Source organism: Sphaerodactylus townsendi, linkage group LG12 (assembly GCF_021028975.2).
Source record: "Sphaerodactylus townsendi isolate TG3544 linkage group LG12, MPM_Stown_v2.3, whole genome shotgun sequence".
Classification (NCBI taxonomy): domain Eukaryota; kingdom Metazoa; phylum Chordata; class Lepidosauria; order Squamata; family Sphaerodactylidae; genus Sphaerodactylus; species Sphaerodactylus townsendi.
In genome coordinates this window covers 23,684,594-23,710,947 of record NC_059436.1, presented here as the reverse complement: position 1 = coordinate 23,710,947, position 26,354 = coordinate 23,684,594, and the positions used below count along the sequence as shown (strand labels likewise).

Sequence of the window (26,354 nt, the reverse complement as noted above, 5' to 3'; positions counted from 1 at the left end):
CACGCTACCCCTGTTGTGGCACCGGGAAGGGCCCGATCGAAGGTGCCGATTGGATTTGTCTGTTGAAGCATTTGATGTTACATGAAGGCAGCTCATTCCAGCGGTTGTTAATTGCCCGTTGCAGTGATCAGGTCTGTAGCACCATCGATCTCTCTGGGATCAATGGGGCTGATTTAGTGTCTTACTAAGTCTTTAGCTGGACACCTCATCAATAGCAGCCACTTACAGATCCCAGTGCTTTGCTGCTGGCCCTGATGCCAGGATCCCACACTGATCCCAGCCCAGGGGCTGCCTGCCAGTCATCCCAGAGTTTTCCTGCAGGTGAAGCCTTCTGTGAGGTGTTCCCCAGTGTTGCTCCACCTTTTCTGGGACAGATTTAGCAGGATGGCAATCTAAATCTATCCCAAGACCATCTTGAATTTGTTGAGCATTGAGGCCCAGTGAAAATGAAGATAGTCTCAGAGGGTAGCTGTGTTGATCTGCAGTGCAACACTAAGAACCTAGTCCAATAGTGTCTTACAGACCAAAAATATTTTGGAGGGGGGGGGGGAGTATGAGCTTTTTTAAGGGTCAAAGCTTCTTGGGAACTACTTGGCTGGAATCTAGCATTTAAAATGAGTCCATCTCGAGGGGGTCCTGCCCATTCATCCTTTGTTTCGCCAGTCCTCTAGCGGGAAACTGAGCTTGTTCAGATTATGTCAAGTGTGAACTCCTTCAGACTAGATGGTCATTTCATGGAGAACTAAATGAGGCCAAGAATCAAATCAGTTAAGCTAGTGCTTAAGCAAATTCTCCTTAGCACTGTTAGCTGCCAGCCAGCTCTTCAATGGCTAACAACACCCATCCCTCTGCAACCACCATGTCTTCATAACACTGGTGCTACCATGTTGGTTCAGGCCATTTCATCCACTACATGGCAGTAAAACCAGAATTGACCCTGACTGTACATTCAGCAGGAAACTGGATAATCTCAGTTCCCAGATGGAATACCTGTATGCATGGGGGTGTAGTGGTTAAGAGCACGTGGACTCTAATCTGGAGAACTGGATTTGATTCCCCACTCCTCCACATGAGCAGCAGACTCTTATCTGGTAAATCAGATTTGTCTCCTTACTCCTACATTCCTGCTGGGTGATCTTGGGCTAGTCCTGGTTCTTTGGAACCCTCTCAACCCCACCTACCTTCCAAGGTGTTTGTTGTGGGGAGAAGATCCAGCACACTCCTTAATTAAAGGAAGTTACTGAGATGCAAAGATTTTGTTTATTTTTCCCTAGGCGAAGTAGAAAAGCTTCACCAAATATTGCAGTGTCAGTTGGGAGTCTGGCAGTAGGTAGAACTGATGGCGGAGGGAGCATCCTAGATGTTGGGTCTTTATTTCCACCTTCCAGCTGATGGTGGCTTCTAATAGCTGTTCTAATAAAGTGTCCTTGTCAGGTAAGTCCCTTCCCTCCCAGAAATGTTTTCCAATCAAAGTCAGCTAGTCAGGAAATATGTCTTTCCTCAGTGGAGGTTGAGGCCTGGAGAACAACTCTTTTGTTGTGGTCTAGACTTTTAAGAAATACTCACAAACCTAGAAATGTAATGTCTGATGTGGGTCTCAGACCAGAGCTCCACCATCTTTTCCATGTGACTGCAGGCTGCTGTCCAGTTTTGCAAATTTAGCATGATCAAGGTATCTGGTAATCTATCAAAAACACTTTTATGCTGGTATCCCTCCAAGGAAAGTAAAGCAGTATACATGATTCTCCCATCCCTATTTTGCCTTCATAATACTTCTGTCAAGAAAGTTGGGCTAAGGAAGAGTGATGAGCTGGTGAACTTCATGGCAGTGGATTCAAACTTAGATTATAGTCTGACACGCAGCATCTTGTCAGTCACACAATGTCTAGATACAGAGGCTCAAGTTTCCCCTATCAGGCTAAATTCATCTATGGTCACCTGTGTTTGTGTTAAGTGATGTCAAGTTGCTTCTGTCTTATGGTGTCCCTATGAATTAATGACCTCCAAAAAGGTCTTATGGTTCACAGTCTTGTTCAGGTCATCCAGGCCCTTTAAAAATGTACGTAAACTTTCCATGCTGCAACAAAACTTTTCTATGTAAAGACCTTTCTGGATAAAGTTCTGCAGGTAACCCAGAACCAGCTGACTCTTGTGGCCTCTTGGGTCTTATTCTGAGGTTGTGAGGGGTGGGGGAACTGATCTTGCTTATGGCAGTTCAGACAAACATGAGCGTGCTTGACTTTCTGGCTGCTGCATGCTTCTGTTGTAGTCCTGGGCTGATAGTCCACAAGCAGAAGAGGTTGCCAAAGGTCAGCTGTGAGCTCCCTGAAACAGATGGAGGCTTGGACACCTGATTGCATAAGGCATTAATTAGTCTTCTGGGAGTTATTTGCTATATGTGTGTGTGTGTGTGCATCACATTTTACCTGACAATCAACCAACACCTCTAATAACATTCTCCCTCCCAATATATTTTCACAGCTCTTATTTGGTGGCTATACCAGCACACAGCTCTCTTTGGCTATTCTAAGTAAGTGATGACACGGCTGGGGTCTTTCCCTGCTCCCAGTCCAAGAAGAACCCACAGGCTGGACAGATGCCCTGTCCCACTCCTATTTCTGCTAAATGGGTGGTTCAAGGTGGTGTTTCATTTTGTAGCCATAGGAAAAGGTGGAGAAGTTTGAGCAAGGCAGAATCAGACTGTAAAGAAGACTTGCCAGATGACATACGGTCAGAAAGGTAGGTGATGATTGTACTGGGCACAGCAGCCCCGTTTCGGCACTTTTGACCCTGATGTGAATTTATTCCCTGCTGCATTTCATTCCTGTGGGCCTTTATGTGGCGTGAAGCACCCTGACTGTCAGCACACCCCCGCTCAACAACTGGTAAACTCCTCTTAACTCCCCGTTCTAGTCTAGTAGATAGGAGGAGGGCAGACAGGTCTTTCGTGCGCTCTTTGCTCTGTCCATGGTCCTGAAAATCCCCTTGAAACAAGGTTTTCTCCCTCTTTCTGGTTTGGTGGAAAAAATATGTTTATATTATTGACCGATTCAGTCTATGCCCATGTAAAAATATGGCAGATATCTGGTTATGCAGACAGATTTGGCAGACACTATGGAAAGGTTAACTAATTTTCAGATGTGTACAGAAAGAGATTACTGTAATGACCAGGGGACCGAAAAGATCTGTGTTTTGCTAAAGCTGCACTTTAGATTCAATACGTGACTTTGTTTTAACTCCCCAAAATTAATGCAGAACCAGAACTCTTTGAGATGGAACAGCACACATTGCTTGTTTGTGCCTGGAATTCTGTTGCTGATAAATAATTTTTAATAGCTTTGAGTGTACAACAAACAAGGGTATAGAAATATCACAGATAAATAGATTTCTTTTCAGGGCAAAAGAAAAAAACAGAAGAAGAGAGGCTTTGAGTTAAATCAAATCTGGAAGAAGTCTTCTAATAATCTCACTGAAACAAATGGGAATTATCTGTCACTAACTTTTCCCATTAATTTCTATGGAGCTGAAGGGCAACTACTTTTCTCAAGATTAGGACTAACACTTGTACATTTCTGCATCAGCAGGAATTGGCCCAATGGAAGATACCATCTGATCTCCTTTGAAAGAGCATTTTCTTCCCAAGTGCATCAATTTTTCTTTCTTAAAAATTGGTCTGAGTATTGTAGCTGCTTCAGATTCCTTACCAACTTTAAACCCCTCTTCCAGCTTTTAACTCTTCTACATGATGGTATTCCAGGATGTTCAGTTTAACTTCAGTAGCATCAAGTTTACTGCCCAACAAGGGGCAGAGTATCCAGAGAAAAACCGTTTTCTTAACAAGACGGTGCAAAGGCGAGATTAGCACCAGTTACCATCCACTGTGCAGGTGGCATACAATGCTATTTACAAAAATGGGCAAACACTCTCAGTACCATCCAGTCTGGGGAAATCAATGGCTGGGAAATGTTTCTAGACTGATAAAAATATTGTCCCCAACAAGGAAAGATTTGCAGGGAAGGAAGAGAGGGAGAGATCTGGTGGAACATGAGCCACAGAAAGGCCAAAAGGACAAATTCAAGAAAGCTAAACACCTAGTAGGCAGAGAGTTGGTGTCAGTGTGTAGATATGAGCTCTCCACTGTCACTGAGTCTGCACAGAGGAACCCTCTTTTCCTGGTACCTAGAAGCACAGTTTCCTCAGATGGAGAGATTTCAGTTGCAGGACTGTGACCTTGCAATAGGTACGGACAGGACAAAATGGGTTCGGTGCCAGGATATGACCAAGCTGGGACTCCTTGGCTCAGAGGAGGAGGTGGGAATGGATCTGGTCCAAAGTAGAATGTTGTTAATGAAGGAGCCCGGCAGAAAAGACAGGACGGGGGGTTAGCTGGCTGCCACCTCTCCTTTTATTCAAAGTTTACTCTTCCTCTGCTTTGCCCACCTGGTCTGGGGCTCTGAAACAGAGATTGCCCTTAAAGGTTTTTCCTGACAATTTTTTTACTGATGTGCATCTGAAATATATTTTAAGACATCATGTAGGAGCAATGATAGGCCTTTCCATGTATTTGGACAGCTGTGAGTGGGGGACATGGCCCAGTTTGGTGAACATGGCAGTGTGGTTATGGAAACAGATACACATGGACTAGTTTTAAGAGTCTTAAGAGACAAAGAACCTCAAAGCCTGGGCTTTCATTTTTTAATAGATACCAAGGAGTCAGAGCATGTCTAAAAGACTCATGGAGTGTGAGACTCAGATGCAGGTGGCCTATATGGTGAGAGGAGGGGGTGTCTTAGGCATACTGCCAGATGGACCACAGAGTTCCCAGGGTTATGCTATAGGTGAGAACTGTGATCAGGTAGGCCCGGAAAAGCAGCACGTCCAGGATGTAGCCTACCTGCAGCCATTCACGGGCAATGTTGCAGAATTCATCCCGTTTCTCCAGGAACTGGCGGATGGCTGCAATCTCCTGAAGGATGCTTTCAAACACGTGTGGGCCCCCTCCCTGAGCCTGGGGCACCGTCCCGTCTCCTGAGCCGTCATAGTCTCTCATGGTTTCACCGCTGTAGTGGTTCAGTTTGGCTGCAGGAGTAGAGGAACACAGAGCAGCTTCTGAATAAATCTGGAATCCAAGTAGGTGACCCAGTTTGGGATCTGTGCTTCAGCTGGGTGCTGGAACTGAGGACCAATTGATTTCAGTACCCAACTGTGATCATCACAAGCAGTTCTTGATAAGGCTGCCCTCCATGATATTAGTTAGATTTGGGATGGGAAAGAACCATCCGCCTTCTCCCATTTGAAGCTTCCAATAGGAACAGATCCATATGGTCGTCTTGAAAGGCCCTGCTTTGATTTCCCCCTCCCTCTGAAGCTAGTTAGCAAGAAGAAGAAGAAGAAGAAGGAGGAGGAGGAGGAGGAGGAGGAGGAGGAGGAGGAAGAGTTTGGATTTATATCCCCCCTTTCTCTCCTGCAGGAGACTCAAAGGGGCTTACAATCCGCTTGCCCTTCCCCCTCACAACAAACAACCTGTGAGGTAGGTGGGGCTGAGAGAGCTCCGAGAAGCTGTGACTAGCACAAGGTCACCCAGCTGGCATGTGTGGGAGTGTACAGGCTAATCTGAATTCCCCAGCTAAGCCTCCACAGCTCAGGCGGCAGAGCTGGGAATCAAACCCGGTTCCTCCAGATTAGATACACGAGCTCTTAACCTCCTACGCCACTGCTGCTCCTGACAATAAGAAAGGTCCTTCTTGACCAGGGGCGTACCTAGGCAAACTGGCGCCCGGGGACAAAACCTGAGTTTGGCGCCCCCCCCCCGGCCTGGCGTATGGGCGGCCACCCTCCCCCACCATGACCAATTTGGGCATTTGGGGTTATTTTTGGTGTTTTTTCGGCCTGCAGGGAGCGCATTTAAAGCTAGCTGCACCATGATTTCAGGGTACCATCCAGAGACTGTCCTGATGATACCACCCAAATTTGGTGATGTTTGGTACAGGGGAAGCAAAGTTATGGACCCCCCAAAGGGGGGTGCCCCCATCCCCATTGTTTTCAATGGGAGCTAACCTGAGATGGGGGCTACCCATTTGAGGGACAATAACTTTGGTCACCTCCCTGAACATAATCTTCACTGGCAAACTTGTGGCATCATAAGAATGGATGCTAACAGATGATACTCCTGAAATTTTGTGAATCACTAGCTGTAAAAATACATCCCTTCCAGAGCACCCCAAGAAATTCTGCCCAAGATTCTTTGTTTTGCGAGTAGTGACTTTGCTCCACTGCAGCTAATGAGGGAATTTCTGAGGCAGAGCTGCACATTTTTGAAGATAGAGGGCACCAGATCTTTTCAAGGTGGCTCCAGGGAGGGCATCCTGCTAATTGCATCCAGGAAGCTTTAGAGACCTTTGCTTCTGTCCAATTTTATGGGCCCCCCAAAGGCTTATTTTTTGTTTCCTCAGCTCCTGCACATGAAGCTGCTGCTGGGTTAAGAGTTCTCTCAGAACTTCTCAGCGCTCCCACCCACCCTTGCCAAAAGCCAAAGCTCACTTGAAGCTTGGATGCTATTACTTTCCAAGGCCTCTTGGAATACGCCACCTTGAGAGAGTCTGGCGCCTTTGTCTTCAAAAATGTGTGGTCGACTGCTTACACACTCAGAAATTCCCCCAGAATCTGCCACCCGCCATCAAGCCTGCATGATGTGTGCATGTTCCGTGAGTGGGAAAAATTATTTTTCCCACCATAGACTTCAATGGAGGCTTTCTGTTATGCCCAGCTTCAGCTCTGTGGTAGAGGTTTCAACAGGAGGCACTGTGGTGAGGTGGTTTTTCTCTGGGCGGGGCGCATTCTGTTTTCTGCAGGGCTGCTGGTGTGAATCTTCTGAAAGTGAACCAGCCAACTTTGCTAAAGTTTGCTCTGTGATGGCCTGAGATCGCTGTGGGCATCAGGTTCACCTTCAACTCGGTGCCCACAGCATTTTCCTCTTCCACACACATTTTAGCTTAAATTTGGCTGGTGGTTCCTTCTTTCAGGGAGACCTCACACCAGCAGCCCTACAGGAAATGCCCCCACTCAGAGCAACATCCTCCTACCACAGTGCCTCCTGTTTGAGCGCCTCTTACCACAGAGCCATCTGGGCACAACAGATAAGCCCCATTGAAGTCTATGGTGGGGAAAGTAATTTTTCCCACCACAGAGACTTTTGCTGAGAAAGAGCCTGGCAAATTCTGGGGAATTTCTGAGTCAATAAGCATTGCACATTTTTGAAAAGATAGAGGCACCAGACTTTCAAGGTGGCTCCAGCCAGGCCTTGAGTAATAGCATCCAAGCTTGGTGAGCTTTGCTTCTGGAGTGGGGAGTTGAGAGAGTTCTGGGAGAACTCAGCTCCATGCAGGCTTTCGTATTGTGCAGGAGCAAGGAAACAAAATAAGCCTTTGGGGGGCCCATAAAATTGAACCCCCATAAGCAAAAGTCTCCCAAATTACCTGGATTGCAATTAGCAGGATAACCCTCCTGGAGCCACCCTGAAAGTCTGGTGCCTCTATTCCTCAAATAAAAAATGTGCAGCCTGCCCACACACTGTGAAATTTCCCATTGGCTACAATGTAGCAAAGTCACTGCAAAAGGCAAAGAATCTTGAACCCGGCAAATTTAACTTGGGGTGCCTGTAGCAAGGGTGTATTACTTTTTACAGCTAGTGACCCCAAAAATTTCGAGGGTTACATCATCTGTTAACAATTCTTAGTGATGCCACCCAAGATTTGGTGAAGTTATGTTCAGGAGGGACTAAAGTTATTGTCCCTCAAATGGGTAGCCCCATCTCAGGTTAGCTCCCATTGAAAACAATGTAGGGGATGGGGCACCCCACAGGGGAGTCCCATAACTTGCTTCCCGCTGTACCCGCCAAACATCACCAAATTTGGGTGGTATCATCAGGACAGTCTCTGGGTGGTACCCCGAAATTTTGGTGCCGCTAGCCTTAAAAATGCGCCCCCTGCAGGCCGGAACGTGAAAAAACACTTTAAAATGTAAAAAACATACAAACGACCCTGAAATGTTGGCGCCCCCCCACGTGACCAAATGGGGGGCGCCCGGGGACAAAGGGTACCCCATGTCCCTAGGTAGGAACGCCACTGTTCTTGACCTAGTATTATTCGATCTATACTGGCTTCCAGTTGGTTTGTGGGCTCAATTTGACATGCTGTGTTGACCTTTAAAGACTTGTCTGGTCTGGGACCAACATCTTTGAATGATCACCCTCTTCCCTATGAACTTACAGAGGCCCTGCTTTTATTGCAGCTGCCGTCTGAGCCTAGGAGGCTGGCAGTCTGAGAAAGGGCTTTCTCAGCTGTGATGCCAAAACTTGGAACTCGCTCTGCAGGGAGGTTCTTCTCTCTCCCTTTCTTGGTCTTCCACCAGCAGATGAAGATTTTGGTCTACCAATTCCCCAAAAATGGTTACTAGCCTTTCTTCTATCACTATTAATGCATTCGAATTAAATTATTTCATAATTTTAATTATGTTTTGATTTCTCAAATGTTGTAATGCCCTTTTTTCTTGTTTCCCACTTTATGGACCCTAGTCATGTGGAAAGGTGGCTTAAAACATTTAAAATAATAAATGGAACTAGTGAACACAAAGTGGATGTGTGCCCTGCCATCGACTGGGGCTTCCGTGTGTCACTCACCTGTGCTGCCGTTGCTCTCCACATTCCGGGAGATGTCAGAGCTCTGAGTACGAACAAGGCAGGAGGCACTCCTGTCTCTGATGCACAGCAGGAGGGCGGCTCGCTCCAGCACCCAGCGCTTCACCCACTTGGGGACGCGAGGCTGAAGATCCTGCTTGTGAACGAGCCGCACGATGAGGATGGTCTCCGTCAAGCTGATGACCAGCAAGGCCATGCAGACCACAAAATAGACCCCTGGAAGAGGGAAATCAATCATGGCCCTTTCTCAGCTAACTCAAGACATGGGACAATATGGCAATGCTGCTCTTCATTCCCCATGTCCCCCTCCTTCAGGTCTCACCAAAGGTCAGAACTCCCAATTGCTCCTGTCTGGGGGGCTCTCCTAAAGCTCTCCAGATGGAGCTTCCCTGAGTTGGGATTCAGCCCTACTTTGGCACACCTTGAATGTCCTTCAGGTGGCTTTTATGGCATCCCACTTGTGCCTAGATCAGTGATGGCGAACCTATGGCGCGGGTGCCAGAGGTGGCACTCAGAACCCTCTCTGTGGGCACGCACAAACAGAGTTCATCATGTGGGGGGGAAATTGCCCCCCCCCACATCTAGGCTGCCCTGGGCCGCTGGGCTCAATTATTAGCATTAAACCTAAGACCTAGTTTTGGGGAAGCAGTATAGGTAACCCTGTTAAGCGCTGTAAAACCCCACTGATTTTCATGCAAAGAACTAAAGCACGATCCTTTACCTGGGAGTAAGCTCAGTTGCTGGCAATGTGGCTTGCTTCTGAGTAAACCCTCCTACGGTCGTGATTCACCCATTCAAAGAGTTGCATGGTTGCTTCAAAGCAAAGCCACCAACTACCACCAAGCTTACTCTTGAGTAATGCACGCCTTGGAGCTAACCATTTTTTTAAAACTAAAACCTCAGTATTCAGATTAAATTGCCGTGTTGGCACTTTGCGATAAATAAGTGGGTTTTGGGTTGCCGTTTGGGCACTTGGTCTCAAAAAGGTTCACCATCACTGGCCTAGATTGTGCTGGCTCCATCCACCATCCAAAAGCATGATCAACACCTCTTAGCAATTGTCTCACTCTCTCTCTCTCTCACACACACACACACGAAGTTGCCTTCTGCTGACCATTGGTCCATCAAGGCTGATATTGGACCTGAGAACTTTTGGCTGACCAAGAAGGTGCTCTGCCACCAAGCCTCAGCCCTTCCCCAGAACACATGAAACTGCCTTAGGCTGAATCAGACCCTCGGTGCATCAAGGGCAGCATTGCCTACTCAGGCTGTCAGCAGCTCTCCAGGCTCTCAGGTGGAGGTATTTCAAATTATCTACTGCAGGACCCCTTTAACTGGAGATGTCGGGGATTGAACTTGGGACCTTTTGGATGCCAAACAGAGGCTGTCCCACTGAGCCATGCCCCTCCCTTCCCAGTCCCCTTGTGGTGTGGCTGATCTCACAGACCTAGCTGAGATGATGTGTTCATCTCTTACATTGTCCCAGGAGGATGTTGCCACCTATTTCCTTGGCCTCTTTGTCCACTCACTCCTTTATGCCAGCTCACCAGCACACTCCCACTCTTACCAATCAGTGGGGTGCCGATGGCAGTGGCTGGCAAGGTGTCAGTCACGATGATCAGGAAGACCGAATAACCCAGCAGCAGAGTGATCTTGAAGGAGACCCTCTCCCCACTGTCAGGGGGCAGGTAGAAGCCCACGATGTCCATCACCATGAGGAAGATGCTGGGGAGCAGCAGGTTGACGACATAGAAGAGCGGGCGTCTCCGGATGACCACCTGCCGGCACAAAGATGCACAGAGGCCTTTGGCTGGGGCAGGTCCAGCTTGGGACAAAGGCTAATGGCTGGCTGGCTGGCCCCCAAACCCATTAAAGCTCATTTAGTGCTCTTTGTGCCAAAGTGACATGAGCCAAAAGCTCCACAGCACCCGGTGCCTGGCTGAGCAGGAGGAGGCAGGATGGATCCCATCGGGACAGGCACTGCTGTCCACTTCTCTCTTCCTGCTGAAATATTTATCCCTTTTGTTTGCTGGGGGGGGGGGGGCAGCAGTCTGGCAGGATTAACCCTTTCTCCCCTAAAAGGGGGCCTTCCTGCTTCCAGTGAGACACTTCCCTGTTTGCGTTTTAGCACCACAAGAATGGGCAGAAAATGGAAAGAGGCGTCTTTTTCTGCACTGCCAGAAAGAAGCTTCTACAAGATGTGGGATCTGGAGTCCTGGCATTTTGCACCCATCTTTGCCCATGGAAAACTCCCCAGCTGCTGATGGTTGGATCACTAAAAAAAGTACGATCTATTGTCAAAGGCTTTCACAACCAGAATCAACTGGTTATTGTGGATTTTCTGGGCCGTGTGGCCATGGTCTGGTAGTTTTTGCTCCTAATGTTTCACCTGCATCTATGGCTGGCATGCCTCTGAAGATGCCAGCCATAGAGGTGGGCAAAACATCAGGAGCAAAAACTACCAGACCACAGCCACACAGCCCAGAAAAAAAAAAATCCCACAACCAATCAATTAAAAGTGTTGCCCTCGTTTTGAGAAAGAAGAGACCCTAAAAGTAGTATATCTACTTTTGGGTGTTGTACAGGGTTCTCTATCGGAGTTTGTATGAAAGCTGCAATGTTCCAGTAGCATTTTCTCTTGATGCTTCATTTGCACCTGTGGCTGGCATCTTCAGAGGATCATCTTCAAAAGATGCCAGCCACAGATACAGGCGAAAAGTCAGCAGAAAATGCTACTGGAACATGGCCTACAACCCAGGAAACCCACAACACCCTAGTGATTCCGGCCATGAAAGCCTTTGACAATATATCTACTTTCCTTTGGACTTGCATTTAGTGAGGTGGCTGTTTGAGGGAATTTGGGGGCACAGAGTTACGACACGTGGCCACACCAGCCCTAAAATGTCCTCACCACAACGGAGATGCCTCTAACCCTCTGCCCTTGCCTCAAAAATTCTGTCCCTCCCTCCCTCCCCCTCAACCCAACCCCCCTGCTCCTCCCACTAAGTGCATGTCTAGCACAGCTCCTTACAAAGAACTTCATCTCTGCGTAACTCTCATTGAAGTTGTCTTCCATTCCAAACTCCTTGAAATAGCTCAGCACATACAGAAGTTCCCATTCACTCTGGTTCTTGAAGATTCTCTTGTCGGTTTTCACAGCTTCTTGGGACCGCCACAGAGAGATATTGATGTCTTGGACTGAGGGACAATAGAGAGGAAGAAGAGAAGCAAAGATGTCACCCACCTTCTCCTGGAAATCTCTCCCCTTTTCACGTCACGCCTATTTCCACGTGATTGGGTGACAGGCATCTTTGCACCACTGCTGGTTCTCCCCAGACAGTGTTGTATAGTGGTTAAGAGCAATAGACTCTAATCTGGAGAACCAGGTTTGATTCTTACTCTTCCACATGAGAGCAGACTCTTATCTGGTGATCCATCTGCTCCTACCCTGTTTCCCCGAATATAAGACATCCCCTGAAAATAAGACGTAGTAGAGGTTTTATTGAAGTGTGAAATATAAGGCATCCCCCAAAAGTAAGACGTAGCAAAGTTTTTGTTTGGAAGCATGCCCGATGAACAGAACACAGAAAAATAAGACATCCCCTGAAAATAAGACATAGCACATCTTTGGGAGCAAAAATTAATATAAGACACTGTCTTATTTTCGGGGAAACACGGTACCCACTACACCACTCTGGCTCTCTGCTGCTCTTACAGTCTGCTGCACTACCCAACAAAAACTATCTAGGCAGGATCATATCAAGCGATCCTTTTCTCCAGCAGTTTCCCCAGACCAGTGGTGGCGAACCTATGGCACGGGTGCCAGAGGTGGCACTCAGAGCCCTTTCTGTGGGCACGCGTGCACAGAGTTCGTCACACACACACCTAGGCTGGCCTGGGCACGATCCTTTACCTGGGAGTAAGCTCAGTTGCTGGCAATGGGGCTGGCTTCTGAGTAAACCCTTCTAGGGTCGTGATTCACCCATTCGAAGCATTGCACGGTTGCTTCACCAAGCTTACTCCTCGGAGCCAACCATTTTTTCTAAACTAAAACCTCAGTATTCAAGTTAAATTGCTGTGTTGGCACTTTGTGATAAATACGTGGGTTTTGGGTTGCAATTTGGGCACTCGGTCTCGAAAAGGTTCGCCATCACTGCCCCAGACTAAACGTACCCAGCTCCCTAAGCCTCTCTTTGTAGGGCATGGACTCCAGAAAGTTGATCATTTTTACCCTCCCCGTTTAGGTATCTGAGCTGGCTTCTCTTCTCCATGATGGCTAACATGCAAGACCCTCCCAGGCTGAAAACAACGCAATCCATCACCTACTGTTATGTAGCCAACTGGTGAAGGTGAGGGAACAGTTCTGCACGTCAAAGGGGAAGTTGTAGATGTCCAGGCTGCAGGCGGTCACCACCTGGACTGGCTTGAGGTTCTGCACCTCTCCAGTGTGAAAGATGTAGACGTAGGGAATGTTGGGGGACTTACCCACATCCACACTGCCAGACAAAAGAAAACGCTCAGAGAGGATTTTGAATGGAGGTTGCCATCCAAAGAAGCTGCTAGTGGAAGTTGGCAGTTCTGAATGCCAAATCTCAACATGCAAGGACTTTTTGAAAGTTTGCAAAAGCTTCCCAGCACTTTGGAACAAAAATTTTTGACATCTTGTTGCAATCCTCAACTGCGACCCTCCGTATTTTGCATTTTAATTCTTGACATTTCTGCGGCCAAAGCCTTTTTTTCATAAACTATCGTTTTTCATGGGCATAATAATTGCATTTCAAAATGGTCCCAAGCACTCACTGCTTACAAAAAAGTCATATTCCCATTGGACAATTGCTTCAGTCAGACATCTCCACTCAACTGACAGGCCTCTCATCCAATGGCTGCTGCCACCCCTGATTGGTTGCCATGGCTGTTGAACCACTCCTCAGCTGAAATAAGAGAGCTGGGGTGAAGGCTATGGTTGGGCAGACACCTGCTGTGTCTGCAAGGGACAGCTTTAGTTCTCTTGAAGGTCAACAGGGATGAGGACTGTAAATTTAAACCATCACTACCACCACCCATACACAGAGAAAGTCATAAGAGACAATAGGCTTCAGAGTGGGGATGTATTCCATGGAAAGGGACCCCCCAAGTGGGAGCGCTGATCTGCAGTGAGAAGGGGAATAAATAAATATCACACATACCCATCCCTTTGCTCTCCAAAAATCTTTTGTGGGCCCCAAACCAATGACAGCAGCTTCTAATGCACTTTCTAAGAAGTTCCTATAATATATTTCATTTCTCTACAAACCATTTATCTGTAGGATACTTTCCCCGTATGCTCATCTTTGAACCCCGTGTGCAGAAGCTCCTCATGTCTTTAGTTTCATGTAGCTTCCCATGTTTGCTGAACACCAGCAGTGATGCTTCCAGGACAAGCCAGACTTCCTCCCTAACAGGGTGGACAATCCCTTGATTGGCTTTCTTCACCATCTTCCTCTCCTCTCCATCTCCATCTTCTTTACCTTCTCCCTCGCCCTGAAGCTCATAGCCCTGATGTATTTTTCTTTCTTTCTTCCGAAGCAGCCACTCTCTCCAGAGAGCCTACTGTGAGGTCTGGCTTCAGAAAAGGATTCTGGAAAGGGGTTTTCCTCCCTGCAACAAGAACTTTCTCCTTATGGCAGCAGCAGAAGGGTGGTTGTAACAATAGCTGCCTTTCCCCGCTTCTCTCTCTTTTTTTTCTCTCCCAAGTATGGGTTGATGGTTCTGCAGCTGCCCTGCAATTGTTCCTCTCTCCTCGACAAAGACTTCCTCGGAATATTTGAATCCCACGCCCAAGCCAGCAAGGGTAATTATGAGTGTTTATCTTTTTCTACAACTGGAACCAGCCCAACCGCCCAGCCTTCTCCCCATCTGCATCATACAGTACACTGAGAACAGTGCCAACTTGGAGCCAACTGGGGAGCATGGGCAAGAATACCAAGTGGAAAGAGACGGAGGGAGAAGCAGGACGGGGGTGGGGGGAGAAGCCCTCAAGCCTTCCTCCAGACTGTTGACACCCCCTCCCCCCAAAAAAGAACATGGAGATGGGGAGGTCCCAGGAAGCTTCACTCTACTTACAATTCATTGATCAGGATATCTGGAACCCAAATGGCTTCAGTGGGAATGGACATCCGGGTGAGGTTGTCGAAATCCTCCGGGTTCCACTGAAGAAACTCGTCGATCCAACACTGCAGCGTGGGGAGGGGAGAAAGAGGGTCTGGCCTCTGGGCAGGTTGACTATATATATATATATATCCTATCCTCCAGCCCCCTTTTATGCCCTTCCACCCAGTTTTTCAAACAATCAAGTGCAAACCTAACTGCCCCCTGTTGTCTATAACAAGGGGGTCAAACATGTGGCATGGAGGCCCCTTCCTCACACGCAAAATAATGCGTTTTCAAACCACTTTCACAACTGTTTGCAAGTGGATTTTGCTATTCCGCACAGCTTCAAAGAGCACTGAAAGCAGTTTGAAAGAGCATTATTCTGCATGTGCGGAATGAGCCGGAGGCATGATATGACCTCTTCAGAGGGATTATCAGGCCTGTACACCAGATGAGGCAACACCCCCCCCGCCCACACACACACACACACACACTCCTGATCTGTCCTGGGGATCCACCCACCAGTGCTGATCTGAGGCAGCCACACACACACACACACACACACACACACACACACACAGGCCCTGGTGACCCTGCAGGGGCCCACTCCCCTTTCCCAACCTGGCCTGGCCCAGCCAAGTCACATGTATGCCCTATCCAGGCCTTGTAACACATGAGTTCAACCTCCACCCCACTCCCCCAGCCCAGACCATTAACTTTCTGAATTATTCTTAAGCTGGGCGCAGGCACATGGTAGCTGCTGCCTCCTGCCCCCCCCCCCCCCCGCCCCTTGTTTGTTTTCCTGGAAAAGTTTAAAGAAGTCCCAAACAGCAGATGGTCACAGATCTCACACTGCAAATCACGGGTATTTAAAGAAGTGTGCATGCACACAAAAGCTTATACCCAGAATATTTTTTTTGTCGTTTTAAAGGTCCTGCTGGACCCCAACTTTTGTCTGCAAATGATGGGATCGTTGAATCCTTGCACTGCAGCAAACTACGCATGCAGCATCTGCAGCCCTGCAGACATAGAGAGCCCAGACATTTTTCCAGATGGGGGGGCAGCAGAGGAATCACCTAATGTGGGGCCCAGAGCATCAAACAAAGACCCACAAGTGCTGGGGACCCAGCCGTTCCTCGGGCAGTCAGTCGTACCTGTCTGTACCAGATGTAGATTGTCAGAACTTGGTTTTTTTCATCCTGTTCAAAGCAGAGAAGATGTTAGTGATGCAGGAGGCCACCTGCCCTGCTTGTCCACTCAATTGGAAGGGAGTGAGGGGCCGTGGCTCAGTGGCAGAGCAGCTGCTTGGCATGCCGAAGGCCCCAGGTTCAATCCCTGGCATCTTCAGCTAAAACAGGTCTGCAACCTGCGGCTCTCCAGATGCTCATGGACTACAATTCCCATCAGCCCCTGCCACCCCTGCCCCAAAAGAATCAGGTAGTTGGTGATATGACAGATCTCCGCCTGAGACCCTGGAGAGCGGCTGCCAGTCTGAGTAAGCAATACTGGCCTTGATGGACCAAGGGTCTGACTCAATATGGGGCAGCTTTATGTGTGCAACCTGGTCTACCTGCCCAAAGCCATGGATGTCTGTCATGGACATCTACTGGAGCAGCAGGACCAAGAAAGGTCTTTCTATTCATGATGCCTTGGAATATTAGAATCATAAAGTTGGAAGAGACCCCAAGGGCCATCCAGTCCATCCCCCTGCCATGCAGGAACACACAATCAAAACACTCCTGACAGATGGCCATCCAGCCTCTCTTTCAAAACCTCCAAAGAAGGAGACTCCACCACACTCCAAGGTAGCACATTCCACTGTCGAATAGCCCTGATTGTCAGGAAGTTTTTCTTGATGTTCAAGTGGAATCTCCTTTCCTTCACCTTGAACCGATTGCTCCTGGTCCTAGTCTCAGGAGCATCAGAAAACAAGCTTGCTCCCTCACCAACATGACATCACTTCAAATATCTAAACATGGCTATCAAGTCACCTCTTAACCTTCTCTTCACCAAACTAAACATCCCCAGCTCCCCAAGTCACAATACAATTGAATCAAGCCTTTATTGGCATAGACAGCAGTACAACAATAATAAAAACAGATTAAAAAGCATATACAATACAGGATATACATGTTAGCTCCCCAAGTCTCTCCTCGTAGATTTCACACCTTTTACCATTTTGGTCACCCTCCTCTGGACCCGTTCCAGCTTGTCAATATCCTTCTTGAATTGTGGTGACCAGATTCAAGAAGAATATTAACAAGCTGGAATGGGTCCAGAGGAGGGCAACCAAAATGGCAAAAGGTCTGGAGAGTTGCTGCCAATAAGGGTGGACAACATTGGGCCAGATGGAGAAGGGGCAGACTGTGGGCCAGATGGAGAAGGGGCAGACTCCCTGCATAGAGGCATATGTTCAAAATTACCCAGCAACCTCAACACCTCAACATTTCCCACTGGGCTGGCTCCCCAGGAAATAAACCGCCAAGCCCAGCTTTCCAGCAAGCTTGTCTGTAAAATGGTCACTCAGAAGGCTTCATAAGAACATAAGAACTAGCCTGCTTGATCAGACCAGAGTCCATCTAGTCCAGCACTCTGCTACTCGCAGTGGCCCATCAGGTGCCTTTGGGAGCTCACGTGCAGGAGGTGAAAGCAGTGGCCTTCTGCTGCTGCTGCTGCTGCTCCTGAGCACCTGGTCTGCTAAGGCATTTGCAATCTGAGATCAAGGAGGATCAAGATTGGTAGCCTTAGATCGACTTCTCCTCCATAAATCTGTCCAAGCCCTTTTTAAAGCTATCCAGGTTAGTGGCCATCACCACCTCCTGTGGCAGCATATTCCAAACACCAATCACACGTTGCATGAAGGAGTGTTTTCTTTTATTAGTCCTAATTCTTCCCCCTTCATGTGGAGGACCAGGGAATCAAACCCAGTAGTCTGTCACTGTTAACTACTACACCCCACTACAGTATAAGCTTCCGTGAGTCAAACTCCCTTCATCAGATATCTGATGAAGGGAACTTTGACCCTTGAAAGGTTATACCCTTGGAATCTTCTTGGTCTCTGAGGTACTCCTGGACTCAAATCTAGTTCTTCTACTTCACCCTGACAGAGCTACCCTCCAAAACAGTCAGCTAAATTCTGATTCTGTTATGGTGCTCACTGAACGTTGGTGACAAACTTCTTTAATTCTGCCAACTAGGAAGTCTAGAAAAGTCACTATTTCTCTGGTGACTGAAAACATTTTCCAAATCTTGACAAATGTGTTTGTGATTTCACCCCCAAATGACTCCTAATTAACCAGAGCAACAGGAGAGCTAAACCCAGGTGACCCCAGGAACATACCACGCTGAGGATGGCGTTGACCATGATGTCTATAGCCACAGTGGTAATCTGCCTCCAGTCCTTCACGGGACGGACACCTTTCTTGTAGTTGGTCAGCAGGTAATCGGACAACTGGTAGAAGGTGGCATTGTTGGAACTTGTTGTTACATTGGTGATTTCTTGAGATGCTGGAAAACAAAATGTGTCATATAGTTGGGCATGTTTTCTTGGCATTAATTCTCTTGCTCAGAGGACTCCGTTTTGATATTTTCCTAAACTGACCTTTGGAGGAGGGGAAAGGAGGTTCTGATATAAACGTTCAGAAGGAGGGTTAGGATTCAGTAAATAGTTAGCATACAATTTACCTACGATAGATAAAAGGCTGATCGGCCTATAATTAGAGGGACACTGGGGGTCTCCTTTTTTGTAGAGGGGTACAACGATCACCTTTAACCAGTCCTTGGGAATCATTAAAGATTTGTTGATGCATGTAAATAATGTTTTAGTCGAAAGAGAGAAACTGGAAATGGTGCAGGAGGGGGGGGAAAGCTGTTCTCCACAGGCCTTGGAAATTGTCCAATCAGACCATTGCGCCAACTATTTGTACATATTGTGCAACCCCAAACAATGCAGAGCGTACACTTTGGCTCGTTTTAACGCTCTGCCTAACGCTATGACTCTTGGCAGGTACAATAACACTCCATATGAGAACAGGTTATGCCAATGTAATATGGCCGTTGTTGAGACTGTTCAACATGTACTATTGGAATGTCCAATGTACGAGTCGTTACGCTCTATATACATCTGTCCATTGATAGAGAGCTCAAACGATGTTAGGCTACCATCTGTTATGAATTTTCTACTCAACGGTTCCTGTGATCTTGTTTGTGAGAATGTTGCAAGTTTTTTGAGGAACTATTTGGTCAGGCGCAATCATTGCCTACATAGTAGTAACGGCTAAATTATTTTATGTGTGCGTGAATGTTGTGAATGTTCAACGCTGTTTTAATGTATTTTAATATTTTAATGTCTCAGTTAGTAGATAAATGCCCCTTTTTACTAACTCTGTAATTTATAATGCCAATAAAGGCTTTGGATTGGTTAGGATTCGTTTGTTTTTTGTTTGTATTTATTTATTTTCTGTCTTGTAAAAATGGATACAGTTAGGCCCCAACATGGTTGAGGCCTCATAACTTTAACAGGCTGTACTCCTGTGCTTTCCCCTGTGTGTGTGTGTGGGGGGGGAGGGGTGGCACCCAGGGTGAGCCACAGGTGTTGTTTTATGAAGCTACACCCCTGCATAGAGTCCACCCTCCAAAGCAACCCTTTTCTCTGGGGAATCAGTTGTAATAGCAGGAGATCCAGAGTTGGCAACACTAAAACAGTCCACACAGGGTGAATAGCTGCCATCCACCGCCTTACAAAAAGATGACACAAGCAGAAAGAAACCCTCCAAATCAGAACAGCACAGACAGTCCCAGCAGCTCATTTGGGAGAACTGGATCCTGCCCCTTCCCCATTCTGCTCAGTACAAACATGTGGGCTCCTCCGTGCTGGCCCTCTCTTGCTGACAAACAACAATCTCTGTGTTCCTGCCGCATGTGAAGTCATGCAAAGTGCAACTCTTCTCTCTGCAGAGCCCGCTGCCTTCTGTTGCATGCAGGAGCCGTGGGAGTGGAGGAGGTGGAAGGAGTACCAGAGTGGAGTAGTAATTAAGGGTGGTGGACTAAAAGCTGGAAAACTGGATTTGATTCCCCGCTCCCCCACACAAAGCCTGTTGGGTGACCTTGGGCTAGTCACAGTTCTCCTTGAACCCTCTCAGCCCCACCTGCCTCACAAGGTGTCTGTTGTGGGGAGGGGAAGGGAAAGGAAGGAGTTTGTAACTTGCTTTGAGTCTCCTTACAGGGGAGAAAGACAGGGTATAAATCCAAACTCTTCTTCTTGCTTTAATCCAGGGGGCTGTAGACACTTGACTGGTTAGGGTCACAGGAGAACAACCAAAATGGTAAGAGGTATGGAATCCATGCCCTACGAGGAGAGACTTAGTGAGCTAGGTGTGTTTAGTCAGGAGAAGAGAAGCTTAAGGGGTGATATGATAGCCATGTTAAATATCAGAACGGATGTCATGTTGAAAATGGAGCAAGCTTGTTTTCTGCTGCTCCAGGGATTAGGACCAGGAGTCATGGGTTCAAGGTACAGGAAAGGAGATTCCACCTAAACATTAGGAAGAACTTCCAAAAAGTCAGGGCTGTTTGACAGTGGTGAGTGCTGCCTTGGAGTGTGGTGGAGTCTCCTTCTTTGGAGGTTCTTAAGCAGATGTTGATCAGATAGATCCATGGTGGTGAACCTTTGGCACTCCAGATGTTATGGACTACAATTCCCATCAGCTCCTTCCAGCATGGCCAATTGGCCATGCTGGAAGGGGCTGATGGGAATTGTAGTCCATAACATCTGGAGTGCCAAAGGTTCGCCACCACTGAATTGTTATTTATACTGTGAGTTTGCTGTTCTGATCTTCTTTTTGGAACTGATCTCTGTCACCTCAAGATCAGTCACAATTCCGGGAGAACGGTTGGCAACCCAGCTCAAATGTCCCCAGAGACAGCCATGGTCTCTCAGAGAGGCCTGGCAGATGCAAGCCAGCCGTAGACCTCGCCAGTTGCCAGTTGGCTCTTTAAGGGTCATTTGGAAGAGACGGAGGGAGATTGCTTGGCCAGGCTGTTTGCGGCCGACTCCCCTAATTTGTTTTGCTCTCTCTCCTCTTCTTTCCCCGTGTTCCTCCTCCAGCTGCCTGTGGCTCGTGAGCCCCGCTCGCTGAGAGGAATTATAGTCAGTATGAAAAGGCAGAGGGGTTGCTTGACAAGCCGCCTCCACAGCTGCTTCCCCCCAAGTACCTGCAGATCTATTCCAATTAGCTGCCTCATCGGAAAGTGTGAATTGGGCCCTAGTGTTAGGAAGTCATGCTCGGGGAGCCAAATTGCAGGCGGCAGATTGGGTGCTTAAACTGGGCTCGCTCTTTCTTTTTCTTCTCCTGAGTTGCCTTGTGAGAAAAGGTCGCTTTGATGGCAAAGTTGCCCTGCAATTAACGCTGGCCGGAGCTCGCTGTTGTCGAAGACGGTGGGGGACGCAGAATTCAGGATGCCAGCAAAAAGTTCATGAATTGCAACATAGATACCACTCTGGTAAAACACACCAAAACGATTGTATTGTTAAGGGCAGGAAGATTCAGTCTAGATGCGAAAACCTCAATGTTTATTTAGTCATTGAAAAGGCATGCTCTGGACACATCTTGGATAGATTGCTGCAGTGTACTCTAGGTGGGGCAGCCCTTGAAGGCTGCTCAGAATTTGAAGACTGCTTAGCATTAGAATTTCTGGCTGGGCTACTGTACTTCACCTGCGCTGAAAGAATGGTCCATTTCTTTCTGAGAACAATTCCTTCTTGTGGTCCAGAATTGGGTTATCTCAAGGACCACCTACCTTTTGTGTCCCTTCCCTTCCACTGAGATCTTCTACTGAGCTCCTGTTCTGTAAGCCATTACTGCCCCACCTGCACCACTGTGGTGTTAGGAATGCCACAACATGGCCACCTGACTGCACTTGGGGGTATCAAAAGTGAAGGTCTTTGTGCTATCTCTTAACCTCAGACTGGAGGGTGGGGACTTTGCTAGAGAGCCAGAGAGCCAGAGGGGTCAAGGGACTGGGCATCATCCTTTCTCTACTGCTCTGCCACTGTCCCTTTGATGTGTGGAGTGCTAGTCTCTGGGAAACTTCCTTCCTTCCTGCGTCTCCTCGCACCTCCACTCACACATACACCCCATGTCTCCATCTTACAACCACGAGGGCAGAACACAGGTCCTGCACCTCCCTCCTGCCTACTTAATTAAACTAGATTAGGAAACTATATTTACTTCATCCTATCCAGAAATGGAGTTCCTTCAATAAATGAAGTCCATTAGTTTGAAAAGATAAAAGGCTCTGGGTAATTTTGTTCCTGGCACAAACCGAGATTGGATGGGCTTTTCTGCGCACACGATAGCCTTGTGCACTTTGCTAAATTACCAAGTCAGAGTTTACCAGGCTGAGGAGCCCAGATTCTGAATACATCCAACGTGGGGGGGGGGAGGACTTGTGGCTCAGTGGGGGAGCACAGGCTGTGCCCAGTGAAGAGCTCTCGTTCAGTCCCCAGTATCTCACGCAGCAGGTGTGCGGGAAGACTTTGATCTCCTTGAGACTTGAAAGAGCCATTTAGGGTTGAGCATGTCAAGCTAGATGACCCGGTGGCCTCACTCAACAAAAGGCCGGGTCACTCGTTCCAACTTTATGCACCCCGTGCATTTTAGTTTAACCCGTTTGCATCCTGAGTTTTGCAGGGATTGTGACTCAATGGCAGAATGTGGATTTTGCCCCCAGATGCTCCCACGGCCAGCCTCTGGCATCGCCATTTGAAGGATTTCAGGGCCCAGGAAAGACCCGAGGCCCAGGACAGTTGCTGCTAGTCGCAGAAGATGCTATGGAGCTCGATGGACCAATCAGAATGCAGCAGGTTTGGGTGCTGCTGATGCAAAATTCAAGTGAATCCCTGAAAAGATGTGGGTAGTGAAAGGAACTGTAAATATTTAGATGAGGAAAATCCAGGTTAGGATTGAAATTGCCCCATCCCTACCTACCATGGATTCCTTTAAGAGGGCCCAGTACCCCGTCAGGATTTTGGCCTCTGTTTTGCAGCCTTCCTTGGCCCTCGTGGGCAGGAGGTAGGGAACGGATCTTCGATGCCTGTGGGGTTTCCTCACCCACAGCGAATGAACTGTGTGCACAGTGTCACTGGACACCCAATCCCTGGGAGAACATACTTGCTGTAGGCAGTGGTGTATCTGCCAGAGGGATTTGGGGGGTCAATTGACCCCGGGACACTCCATTAGATCACATGGGGGCCCCCATTAGATCATGTGGGGGCACCTGGTGGCCCGCGGCAGGCCCACCAGGCACCCCTTGGCCCGGCCCCACCAGGCCTGGCCTGCCCCCACCAGGCTGCCCAGGACCACTGGTGGCAGCTAAGGTAAATGGGACATGGGGGGGGGCAAGTTGGGATGGTGGAGGGAGTACCCAGAGCAAGTGTTACCCTGAGCTCCATTTTCCCCTGGTACACCTCTAGTTGCAGGCCCCCAGCTTTCTTTTCTGTGAGGGTCACATTGGTGTTTGGGATGGTTTTCTTTAGGAGGGAATAGAACCCTGCAGGGTCCTCTGAATGAAACACAGTTTCAGACTTGCCTTGACATGGCATCGGAACCCTAGCAGATGCCCACCTGTCAAGATTTTCCAGTGACTCAACATTCCGATCCCACCACTTAGCACACCAAATGACTCCTAATTAACAGATGATCGTTGGTTTGCCCAGCGTGTTGTGCTGTCAGGAGCAGGAAGTATGAACATCAACAAATTCATCTGCTCTTGGCACAGTCGCTGCTGTTTAAGAATTTCAGTCATCCAAACCTTGGCACAAATGTTCATTCCAAGTTGGTGCAGTTTAGGCAACAGGGGCTCAAGCAGATTGAAAAACTGGGGGTATCTTTATTATTATTATTATTATTGTAGATTTCACAGCTGCCAGATCTTTAGCTGGTTGTTGGCCTTTTATTATTATTATTATTATTATTATTATTATTATTATTATTATTATTATTATTATTATTATTATTATTATTATTATTATTATTATTAATTGCCTTCTTTCTACAAATAATTGTCATTTTTCCAAGTCTGCAATCTCTTTTTCTCCCTCGGTTTGAATGATAGCAAACTAGAAGCTTGAAGAGATAAGCATGTTCCTTGGTACAGGTACAGTGTAGAAAACCTCGTCCTTCTCCAGTGCAGCATTCTTCTTGTTTCTACCAGATTTTCAGAGGTGCATCTGACTTTGCTAAAAGAATCACTCATTCTCACGCCGAAGTGTATCAGTGACTGCTCTTAATGTACCTCGTTGAAGAGCACATTAAATGCTTTGTTTCAGAGGGCAGGTGCGTTGGCCTGCAGTAGAACAGGTAGATTTGAGTCAGGTGGCACCTTGCAGACCAACTAGGCTTACAGGGAATGAGCTTTCAAGAGTCCACACTCCCTTTGTCAGGTGCCAGATTTGCTACTGGACTCAACTCTAACATTAAATGCTTCTGGATCTGCTAGCTTCTTTATTGAATTGGGTGCCCACCTACTGAACTTTGTTAGCCCTGCTAGGTCCGACCAGGAATGCATGCAGACCAGTGTCTTGTTTCCAGCCAACTGCCCCAGAGAAACTCACAAGCCCAGCAAAAATAGCAACACCCTCCCTTTGAGTTTTGTTCCCTGCCTCTCATCCCCACAGGAAAACTGTGCCCAGACCTGGAGTTCTACATAGCTGCTAGCCACAAAAAGCCCTTCCTGTCATGAACGAGTCTGGAATCCACTTGGAGCCTTTTGAGCCAGCGTCCACCAGCATGGTGTGTGGGTGCAAATTCTAGGCTCATCTTCACTAACAGACTCCAGTTCCTTCCTCTCAGCTTTCTCAACCCATTTCAGAACACCCCATAACCCACCGGGAAGCTGCCATAAACTGAATCAGACCGTCGGGCCACCACAGTCACTACTGCCTGCTCAGACTGGCAGCAACTCTCTGGGTGGGGTTTTAGGTGGGGGTCTTTCAAATCACCTGTCCTTTTAGCTGGAGGTGCTGAGGATTCAATCTGGGAACTTTGGCACATCCAGCAGATGCTCTACCAACAGCTACTTCTCAAGGCTCCCCCGGAATCAACGCATGAGCATTTTTACAATGTACAAAACGATAGCACTGGCGGCCTCAGGCGTCCGGCTGCCGTGAGAAGAAATTGACCCACCTTTCTCAGTTGAACCCACAGAGGTCTTGATCCAAAACATGCACAACCGACGCAGTTCCGCCAAAGTTTTGTTCAAGTTGCTTTACCTTTGCTTGGCAGCACGAAGGCGAGCGGGAGCCAGAGAAGAAAGAGCAGGAGAGCCGAAGGACCCATGGGTGCCTTGGGAAGGGGGCAGGAGTCTTCGCACCAGCCGGATGCAAAGAAAAGACTCTCGCTGTTCCCTCTCACACCCTTTCCCCGTTCTTGCCTCTGTGGAGAAATTAAAGGCAGTTAAGTTCCTTCCTTCCTTTCCTTCTTTGCTTCCCCTGATCTGCCGGATTTTTCAAAAATGCATAATTAATGTTGCAATCAGTTTCTCTCTCTCTGCTGCCTCAAGTTTCAGGCAGAGAGGATTCCAAGAGATTCACCCACCCACCCAAGCTGATGTCATGCAAAATGATCAGGGAGCATGGCTCGTTGCCTCTCCCCATCCGGCAGGGGGGGCCACGGCTGAGCCATCTGCCTGAAGTTGCTCCAGGAGACGGCTGTCTCCTGGAACACAATCCTGACACATTGAGGAGGACACGGCAGAGATAATTTTTTGCATTAAGGTATCAAGTGTTGTGATCAAACTGGATCAGACAGTGTTTGCTTCCTCCCTCAATTAGGAGGGAGACATTAGGAGCCTGGGCTACATTTTATGGGATCAGGAATGGGTTTGGGGTCCAGTAAAGAAGCACAAGAGAAGTAGTACCATACTCCAAGATGGCTGCTCCTCACAATTCACAGCAGGGCCCCCAAATGTGGTGACTGTGGGTGCCCTCCTGCCTGCCCATCCCTTTATTGACACCCACCAAGTATTTTTAGAAAATAGGTGGGACCAGGTGGGGCTTTAGCTCAGCATGACTTCTGATTGGCTACTGGACTGCTGATTGGAAGTGCAATTTTTTAGAACGTTGCTTTGGCAGCAGCCGCTACAACGGCACCAGGACCATCACTGTGTAACTGAAGGTAGGCTGTTGCAGCCATTTTGTGGGTGTGGCCTTCATGTCAACATTCCAAAGGTGCCCGGGCTCAAAAAGATTGAGGATCCCTGATTTACAAGACTATCCATTAAGCAAGAGAAGGGCAATGAGGATGATTGAAGGATTGGAGCACCTTCCTTATGAGGAGAGGCTGCAGCATTTGGGACTCTTTAGTTTGGAGAGGAGACGGCTGAGGGGGGATATGATTGAAATCTATAAAATTATGCATGGGGTAGAAAATGTTGACAGAGAGAAATTTTCTCTCTTTCTCACAATTCTAGAACCAGGGGGCATTCTTTGAAAATGCTGGGGGGAAGAATTAGGACTAATAAAAGGAAACAC

General features: G+C 47.8%; 1 protein-coding gene across 2 annotated transcripts; it reads right to left on the bottom strand.

The window, feature by feature from the left end:
* Nucleotides 1-3,307: 3,307 nt before the first annotated feature.
* LOC125441428 (5-hydroxytryptamine receptor 3A-like) lies at nucleotides 3,308-25,774 on the bottom strand. Of its 2 annotated transcripts, XM_048511981.1 has the most exons (10): nucleotides 25,742-25,774; nucleotides 25,095-25,257; nucleotides 18,165-18,331; nucleotides 15,979-16,023; nucleotides 14,798-14,907; nucleotides 13,022-13,191; nucleotides 11,727-11,893; nucleotides 10,263-10,473; nucleotides 8,678-8,911; nucleotides 3,308-5,079 (listed from the first exon to the last, which is right to left on the bottom strand). In XM_048511981.1, exons 1-10 carry the CDS (start codon nucleotides 25,742-25,744, stop codon nucleotides 4,790-4,792), a joined length of 1,560 nt encoding a protein of 519 aa, XP_048367938.1. In that variant the 5' UTR covers nucleotides 25,745-25,774; the 3' UTR covers nucleotides 3,308-4,789. The 2 variants fall into 2 exon arrangements, with proteins under 2 accessions (XP_048367938.1, XP_048367939.1); XM_048511982.1 differs by lacking the exon at nucleotides 25,742-25,774 and having other exon boundaries at nucleotides 25,009-25,144.
* Nucleotides 25,775-26,354: the final 580 nt, after the last annotated feature.

What these genes read in the sequence shown, in the direction of transcription:
- LOC125441428 (XM_048511981.1), bottom strand. An exon ending in TCAACGCCATCCTCAGCGTG is followed by an intron (nt 16,024 to 18,164) that starts GTATGTTCCTGG and finishes TGCTTTGAACAG; the next exon opens with GATGAAAAAAACCAAGTTCT. An exon ending in CATCGGCACCCCACTGATTG is followed by an intron (nt 8,912 to 10,262) that starts GTAAGAGTGGGA and finishes TCCCTCTTCCAG; the next exon opens with GGGTCTATTTTGTGGTCTGC.